The sequence below is a fragment of the Orycteropus afer genome, unplaced genomic scaffold, assembly GCF_000298275.1.
Source record: "Orycteropus afer afer isolate SDZICR_OR568_19922 unplaced genomic scaffold, OryAfe1.0 scaffold00672, whole genome shotgun sequence".
Classification (NCBI taxonomy): domain Eukaryota; kingdom Metazoa; phylum Chordata; class Mammalia; order Tubulidentata; family Orycteropodidae; genus Orycteropus; species Orycteropus afer.
This window is the reverse complement of record NW_006922259.1, coordinates 1,181,001-1,190,415: the sequence shown is the minus strand read 5'-3', so window position 1 is coordinate 1,190,415 and position 9,415 is coordinate 1,181,001. Positions and strand designations below refer to the sequence as shown.

The following is a 9,415-nucleotide window of genomic DNA, read 5'->3' as shown; positions in this document are numbered from 1 at the left end:
TGGGACTCTTAATGGACTTGAATCAATGGCCTGCCCTGTGGTTTGGTAACATCAGGACTGTGCCTTTTTACTTGTTGTTGTTGTTGTTATTTGCCTTCGAGTCGGCCCCGACTCATAGCGACCCCTCCTTGGGTTTCCGAGGCAGTATCACTACGGAAGTAGGATTGCCCAACCTTCCTTCCGAGTTTTTACTTGTAGACCTTGGGTTTGTCAGCCTCAGCAGCCAGCAGCTGCCTGAGTGAGGAAAGCCTCCAGCTTCAGTGGGCCGGGAGCAAGAGGCAGAACTGAAGCCCAAAGTTGAGGGGCTTTTACCCAGCCTTTAGAGCCTAGCACTTTGAACCTGAACTTCTAGCCTCCCAAACTGTAAGAGAGTAACTCTTATTTGTTAAAGTCACCCATTTGTGGTGTTTTCTGTTAGAGCAGCATGAAGCAACCAAAACAGAATACTGAGAGAGTAGGGTGCTGCTCTGACAGATACCTGAAATGTGAAAAAAGGAGTGGAGTGTGTCCTTGACCTGAGATCCTTGTGCTGAGACACCAGCAGAGAGATACCAGCAGAGAGACAGCAGCAGCAGAGCTGAGAGACCAATTTTAGACAGCAACAGACTTACCAGCCTACGGAGGAAAAAGCTAGATGCCATTGGGTAAAAAAAGCTGGATGCCATTGGGTAGGCAGTTTCCTCATGGAGTGGGTTGATTTCAGGCATTAATTGGTAGAAGTTATCAGCATGAAATGGAATAGCAGGTTGGCTGGCCCACTGAGCAGGAAAGCTGAGTGCTTTTTGGGCAGGAAGATTCCTGGCAGAGTGGGTTTCCTTTGGCATTAATTGGCAAAAACAGAGAGACCAAGGGAATGGGAAGCAGAGTTGCCTCAGCCTCAAAGGGTAGGACCATGGCTTCTGGGGTAGGACCACACCCCCTAGGTTTCAAAGATTCAGACCTTCACCAACTTGGTTCTGGGGTGTGGAGCTGCTAGCTCATGTGGGGCAATAGGAGAGGCTATAGCCACTGCCCAAAAGGGGGCAGTGCCTGCTAGACCAAGAGGAAGAGTTCACCACTTAGGTGAACTAGGGCACTAGAGCCAATGAAGGAGATCTGTACAGGTGCCACCCAATGAAGATCTGTACAGGTGCCAACTTGACAAGGGGTGGAATAGTGGTAGTTAAGGTTATGTGTCAACTTGGCTGGCCCTGGTTTTGAGTGGCCAGGCAGCTGGATGTAGTATTCCCCATGATGAGAATGGTGATCAATTCTATGGTGGAATCTACTGTGAGCAGCTGAGTAGCTGCCTTAGGGATGTCATCTGCTCCCAGTTTATAAGGATGAACATTAGCAATGGTCTGTACATTTTGGCACACTTGAATCCTGCATGTAGCTGAGTCATCGTTCAGCAGCCTGCTGATCTTGGGACTCTTACTGGGCTTGAATCAATGGCTTGCCATGTGGTTTGTTAATATTGGGACTGTATCATTTTATTTGCTGACTTTGGGTTAGCCTCTGCAGCCAGCAGCTGCCTGAGTGAAGAAAGCCTCCAGCTTCAGTGGGGCGGGAGCAAGAGGCAGAGCTGAAGCCCAAGATTGAGGGGCTTTCACTCAGCCCCTAGAGCCTGGCATTTTGAACTGAGATTTGTAGCCTCCAAAACTGTAAGAGAATAAACTCCTGTTTGTTAAAGTCACCCATTTGTGGTATTTTCTGTTAGAGCAGCAGAAAGTAACCAAAATAATGTTGCTTTGCATTTCACACTACACTGGAAAACTCTGAGAACACAGACGCTGAAATCTTAGTTTTACCATCACAACATTCAATTTATCAACCATTTGATTAATAAGGTAGTATGTGGGTAGAAGCAGATCACAGTCTTGTAACAGGGTGAGAAGATCAAGGACTTTGTAGCCAACAGATATCAAGCTCTCTATCGTCCACACTGGGCACACTGCACAGCATCCAATCCATATTATGGGACCATGGTACTTGCCTCCAGGTTGGCTGTGATGTTTAAGTGAGTTGGCCTATTTAAGGGTCAATCCCTTCACCTAATGTTGAACAAACAAACAAAGAGCTATTTTTCTATTCCAGTAAACAAGAAGTACTTTTCTAAACAGACAATTTGAATTGCTTATATTATTAACGTTGAATATAAAATATCAACATGAGCCTATTGGCTCCTTCCACTTCCATGCATTCAAAATGTCCTTGTCCTTATGTAAAGCACAGGTTCTGAAGCCAGAATGCCTAACCTTGGGTTTGTTTGTGTGCTCCACTTCCTAATGTGTACAAGGGGGTTAGTTATAGAATCTACCTTGTAAGATTATTGTGAGGATTCCCTAAGATAAATAAGTTTTGAAATGTGTTTTCAGGCTGTCACCAATTTGATAGGTGCTGTTACTGTCATTCTTTGTTCCTGCCTTCTAAATGGCAAGACCTTGGGATTCAGTGACACATGACTTTTCTCACCATGAGAGCTCATGGTGGGTCATACAGAAGTACACAGTGAAGCCTCAGAGCTAGGCTGAGGGAAGCTCAGGGTGAAGAGCATCACAGGACATTCTGGGATTGGGGCTGCTTTCTGGGGGAGAAGATGCCTGCGTTGAAACTTGGAAAGCAGGTGACAGTCAAGCAAGAAAGCTAAGGCAGAGACAGGGTGCCAAGGCAAAAGAGCAGGTACAAAGGCCCTGAAGCATGGCATAGTTTGGCATGTTTGGGGATGAGGAAATGCATGGAATGAATGGGGTTGGGAAGGTGGAAGATGGGGCTTAATCTCATGCCCCACTATAGTCCAGATGTCCCTCCTTTGTTGGTATCATTTTCAACCTCACTAGGGAATATTCAACTGCTGAAAAATACCTCTTTAAAGTGCTGAAGAGCTAAGATGTCCCTTTGACAACTGAGATGTGCCTAACCCAAGCCATGATATTTTCAATCACCTCATATGCATGTGAAGGCTGGAGAATGAATAAGGAAGACAGAAGGAGAGTTGATGATTTTGAGTTGTGGTGTTGGCAAAGGATACTGAAAGTACTGTGGACTGCCAGAAGAATGAACAAATCAGTCCTGGAGGAAGTGAAGCCAGAATGCTCCTTGGAAGCAAGAATGACAAGATTTTGTCTCACCTACTTTGGTTGTGTTGTCAGAAGGGGCCATTCCTTGGGAAAGGGTATCATGCTTGGAAAAGTGGAGGGTCAGTGAAAAAGGAGAAGACCCTCAGTGAGATGCATTGACACAGTGGCTACAATGATGAGCTAAAGTATAGCAAGGATTGTGAAGCTGGCACAAAAATGGGCAGTGGTTCATTCTGTTGTACATAGGGTTGCTATAAGTCAGAGCCAATTCAATGATACCTAACAACAACAAGGGAATACTAAGCTAGAGCTAGACACTGGACTAAGAACTGGGAATACAGAGGTGAATAACCTATGGATTCAAATAGCTCATACTATGAAGGTCAGGTGTACATAGTCGGGTTGGTCCTGTATTTAGGATAGTAGAGAAACAAGGAATAGGGCAAGTACCCTGACCTAGAAGTGTAGGAGGCTTCCTGGAGGAGCTTCCCTGTATCTGGGTATGAAAGAATGATTAAAGTTGGCTTAAGGAGGAAGGAAAGGAGCTCTGGTAGTATAGAGGAGCTCTGGTAGCATAGTGCCTAAGGCACTTGACTGCTAACCAGAAGGCTGGCGGTTCAAACGCACCAGCCACTCCTCAGAACGAAGGTTGGGCAATCCTACTTCCGTAGTGATACTGCCTCAGAAACCCAAGGAGGGGTCGCTATGAGTCAGGGCTGACTCGATGGCAAATAACAACAACAACAACAAGGAGGAAGGAAAGAGTTGTATGGAAAGCAGAGGGAGTAGGGAAAGCAAGTGTCCAGGAGCTGAAGGTCATGTATTCAGGAATCAAGCACGTTGGGTTATTTGGGGAGTGTGCCTTTAATAAGCAAGGTAGGAACTACAGACTTGCAAGTAAGCACAAGTAAACCTGTGCTTACCTTACATACTGTATACTATGTCCCTGTCAGGGATTATAAATTTGAAAAAAGGCTTTGATTCTATAGAAAGGTGCTTAGGGTTGAGAGAGGGACTGATGCCAGCCATACCTAGAAAGGGAAGTTTGATATGGTGAAAAAGTGTGAAATTGCTCACTACAGATCAGTAAATAAGTACAAGTAAGCCCATGCTTACCTTGCTTACTGGGTAATCCAACACTGCCTGAGGTGCAGGGTTCCAGGATCACCGGGGTCTCAGGACTGATGCTGCTCAGTCTTGCCCAGATCAGAGGACAAGAGTGTTTACAAAGGTCAGGGTGTTTATTTTTCTGTTTATTTATTTATTTATTTTGAGTTCAGTTGTGGTCTGTAGAGACATGTTAATTAAAGTCTGGGGATTTCACCAAGCCAGGACTGAGGCTCAATGTCTCTGACTTTTGCACCATCCTGTATTTAGTCCCTATTCTATTTTGGAATCATGAACCACAGAATAGTCAATGTGGAGATATGTTCACTCTTAGAAGCCCCTGGCTGACATTCTGGGTGGTCTTTCCACATAAGCCACATGCTCACTGCTCAGAGGGTAACAGCAACATGCAGAGAAAAATGATGAGCTTCTCCGCCATTCCAAGATGCATCCCTGGAAATATTTGCACATGGAGCTAGGAGCTCAGCTCACTGGAGCAATAATGGTCTGGAACATGTACTCCTATCTTATGCCGGGTAGACTTGCTCCTGGTTAAGGGTAAATTGATGAATTAATCACAACTGTAGTTATTCCAGGCACAGTGAGCCACAACTGAGGGTTTTAGAAACAAGAATCCAGATGTTGCAAACTTCTTTGTCTTACTCTGAGCATATTATTTTATTGGAAAAGTGTTCTGGGCTGATGTGCTTAGTAAAAGATCCCAAACGCATGAACAATGTGACCATGTTCTGACTTGTCCAGCCTTTGAGACCTTTCCTAAGGCCATGCACTGTCTGGGCACACAAGACTGTGAAGCTGTGCCCTGGAAAGGGGTGATTTTTGTCCCATTCAAATGCAGCCTTTGGATGGAGTTCTGGATTAAGGCCAAACCCTTAGCTCTGATGATTAGATGCCAGGGAACAAACTTCAAGAGATAAGAGAATGGCTGTTTAGGAATGAGAGATGGAACACAGCTGCCAAGAAAGTGATGTCATGGTTTTGGCTTTTTTTTTTTTTGGTCTCAAATGCCTAGAGGGAAAATGAAGAAAAAAAAAAAAAAAATCAAAAGACTCTGTTTCTTAGGCTCTTAGTATAGACTCTTTGAAATATAGGAGAATCACAATCTTCTCTTGAGTTGTGGCTGTGGATGAAGACTGGAGAAAGATTTCATAAATGGGGCCAGTATCATGATTTGTGACGAACCCTTTTGAATGTCCTAAACACACTGAAACAAAATTGATGTACTAACTTTGTGTTAATAATGAATATTGGTAGTACTGATGATTAATAATGATTTAAATTTACCTAGCGCTTACTAGTTGTCAGGCACTATGTTAGTGCTTTGTGAGTATTTCCTCATTTAGCCCTTGAAATAAACCAACTAGCTGGGCATTTTTGGTAGTAGTAAAGTGTTTGCACTCCTGGGCCTGACTGCATGGGTTCAAATCCTGTCCCTGGGGATAGAAGTTTTGTGTCATTAGGAAGTGACTTAAACTAGCTAAATTTTATGGTCTCACATGGGGTATTTTGTGAATAATGAATAAGTACTTAAATATTAAACATTCCAAGCCAAATCTGGCACATGATAGGAGTTGTTTTGTTAGCGTTAATTACTTTTTTTCCCTTCAGATTTAAATGTAACAGCCTTTTTGAGATATATTTCCATATAGCATACTCCCAAAAGCCCAGTTTCTTCACTTAGGTGTGTTTAGATAGTGAATAAAACTCTGAACAATGACACAGCCATCTTCCACTCATTCCTTATGCACCAGCCCCGTAGGCCCTTGGTCAAGGGTGTTGTCCTTGTTCCTGCCTCAATCTGGTTTACACTCCTCAAGATAGCAGCATAACTAGTATTTTGTCCTCTTTTGGGTCCTTGCTTAGGTGCTTCCTAAATCAAAACCAGGTTTATTTCTTGATCAGAGAACTGCAGGTATAGGTATGTTCTTCATAGTGCTTACCTCAACTGTGATAATTTACTTGTTGGCTTACCTGCTTATTATCTGTTACCTCCTAGATGTAATCGCCCTGAAGGTGATGAACAGAATTCTCTTCCTCATTATAGTGTCCTCAGATGTTGACAATGCTTAGCAAACAGAAGGCACTCAGTAAATATTCACCTGGGTAGACCTGGCAAAGATTTTAGTGTGAAGGAACAGGAAGTGCTCAAGATCCTCAGTCCACTCTTTTGAGCTGTAAATCAAGGAGAACAATATAATAATTTCAACACCCCCATATCCTTGATGTATCTTTTCTAGGCAGTCTTAGGAATATGTAGTCCTTTGTTGGTGATTTTCAAGTGACATAACTGGTCAGAGTTATCTAAGACCAGGGTGTGGTCAGAGCTCAAAAGAACCCCAGGAAGACAGACATGGAAGACCACTGGTCCAGGAGAAATGAAAATATTGAAAGGTGGGTGCAGAATAAGCTCCATGTACAAAAAGAGGAATCAGGTATAATTAAAATTTGAATAGCATAATAATTTTAGTACAAATAATTAATATTTTTTTTGAAACAATCTAAAAATTTGCATTTTTGCTGTGCCTTGTAGGTTCCTGTAAGTTAAGGAAAAACTACACCCTGATATTTGTTTATTGGAACTATTTTTCTAAACCATACTTTTTGGGAGCTCTGGTAGCATGGTGCCTAAGGCACTTGACTGCTAACCAGAAGGCTGGTGGTTCAAACCCACCAGCCACTCCTCAGAACGAAGGTTGGGCAATCTACTTCTGTAGTGATACTGCCTTGGAAACCCAAGGAGGGTCACTATGAGTCAGGTCTGAGGTGATGGCACATAACGGTATATATATATATATATATTTCTTTTCTTTTTGCAAACTACACAACACCCTCGTACATCAAGTTCCTATGTGTTTTAGATATGTGGGCATGTTATGTGTGAAAATATTGTAGTTCATTAGACCCAATACACTTATTAATAAAATCTGATTTTGCTACTATTTTTGTAACCTGGCTACTACTACATATACCTGCCTAAACTAGGATGATTAAACTAGAGGACTAGAGTTGTTGCCATGTTCAGAGGTTGTGATGTTTGCAGAATATTAGTAAACATCTAGCTACGTAGGTATCTACACACAACAGTATCTTTCATTTAAAATGATAAATGGGGTCCATATCAATGATGGAATTATCCCAAACACCCTAATTACTATGTCTTCATTGTAAATATGATGCCGTAAAATGGCCTATAGTAGACACTCAATTAAGTATATAAATAAGTCAATGAACGTGGTGGTTGCCAGGAACTTGGGGAAGGGAGTAATGAGGAGCAACTGCTTAATCAGTGCAGTGTTTCCTTTTGGAGTGATGGAATTGTTTTGGAATTCAATAGAGGTGGTGGTTTCACATTATGAATGTACTAAATGCCACTGAATTGTTCACTTTCAAATGGCTAAATTTTATGTCAATTTCACTTTCATTTTAAAAAATGTTTCTTTAATTCTAGACCAGTGACTTTATTTAAACATCCATAACACCCAACTAGAGCATAAGGAAAAGTAAGAGGTGGGGTGTTTGTAAACTCCTATAAAAATTGTCTTATTTTCATACTTTCTTTCAGTTTTAGATCAAATAAATAAGATCCAGAAATGGGGAAAGGGAATGAAACTGCACCCAATAGTTTCATTCTCCTGGGCCTCTTCTCTGACTCCAAGTATCCTGGAATTCTCATCTCCATCATCCTTGTGATTTATGTTATTGCTGTTACTGGAAACTCCATCCTGATCCTCCTCATCTGGCTGGACTCCCAGCTCCACATCCCCATGTATGTCCTGCTCAGTCAACTTTCACTCATGGACTTGACCTTAACAACCTCTACCATCACTAAGATGGCCATTGACTTCTTTTCAGGGAAGAGATACATCTCACAAGTTGGCTGTGGGACCCAGATGTTCTTCTACTTGACAGTGGGAATAGCTGAGTGTGTCTTCCTGAAACTCATGGCTTATGATCGCTATGTGGCCATTTGTAACCCACTGAGATATCCGGTCCTCATGAGCCCCAGGGTCTGCCTGATGATGGTCATCATATCCTGGGGTAGGAGTGCTTTTACTTCCTTATCCCATACCAGCTACATAATGCATTTTCCCACCTGTGGCTCCAGGGAGATTCACCACTTCTTCTGTGAAGTAATGGCTTTTCTAAAGCTCTCTTGTGAGGACACATCAATTTATGAAAAAGTGGTATTGGTCACAGGCACAGTATTACTCCTCATCCCATTTGGTCTCATCTTGGCTTCCTACGCCCTCATCTTCCTTACTGTTCTTCGTATGAACTCCCTCAAAGGGAGGAACAAAGCTCTGGTCACCTGCTCCTCCCACTTGACTGTGGTGAGTCTCTACTTTGGTCCAATCATGATTATCTACATTACCCCATGTTCCTCTCTTACCCTAGAACTAAATCAACATCTCTTTGTATTTGATACAGTAATTACTCCTCTATTGAACCCTTTTATCTATAGTCTTCGAAACAAAGAGGTAATGAAGGCTTTAAAAATGGTTCTAAGCATATCACTCATGTCAAAATAATTATGGAGAATTTTTCATTAGACAAATACAATTGTCCTTGTACAAAAAGTAAATCTTATATATGATGATAAACCTAAGTTTTGCTATGATCATGCACTGAATTAGCTGCTGAACTCTCTTTATTTCTCTTGCATTTGCTTGGTCTCATGTCTCTAATTGAAAGTTAAATTGACTTCAGCTTTATATCTATGCCTCCTACCATGGATTAGACTTTGCTGTGAGTACTTTCTGATATAAGAATACACTACAACTCAAAGAAGAGAGAAAATTTTCAGGGAATATTTTGGGAGGTGGGAGGTAAGAAGCCAAACTCTTTCTTAGTTTGATGAAATCTGGAAGGGGGCTCAATCTGGGTATCTATGACCTTCAGGATACTGGTCAAGGGCGGGGTTGTGAACAAGTTCAATTTGTTTGGAAATTAATACATACTACCCCAGAATCTGTGCATTATATCTATACCTTGCTTAGTGCCTAAGGCACTTGACTGCTAACCAGAAGGCTGGAGGTTCAGATCCACCAGCCACTCCTCAGAAGGAAGGTTGAGCAATCTACTTCTGTAATGACACCACCTCGGAAACCCAAGGAGGGATCGCTATGAGTCAGGTCCGACTCGACGGCACATAACAACAACAACAACAACCCCAGAATCTGTGCATTATATCTATATCTACATTATATAATTTCACCTTAATTTATCAG

The 9,415-nt window shown here is 42.2% G+C and overlaps 1 protein-coding gene across 1 annotated transcript; it reads left to right on the top strand.

Moving 5' to 3' along the window:
- The first annotated feature begins 7,777 nt into the window (after positions 1-7,777).
- Positions 7,778-8,716, top strand: LOC103210942 (olfactory receptor 2AG2-like). Its single transcript, XM_007956852.1, has one exon. It carries the CDS (start codon positions 7,778-7,780, stop codon positions 8,714-8,716), a length of 939 nt encoding a protein of 312 aa, XP_007955043.1.
- Positions 8,717-9,415: the final 699 nt, after the last annotated feature.

What these genes read in the sequence shown, in the direction of transcription:
- LOC103210942 (XM_007956852.1), top strand. Translation starts at nt 7,778, where the DNA reads ATGGGGAAAGGGAATGAAACTGCACCCAATAGTTTCATTCTCCTGGGC.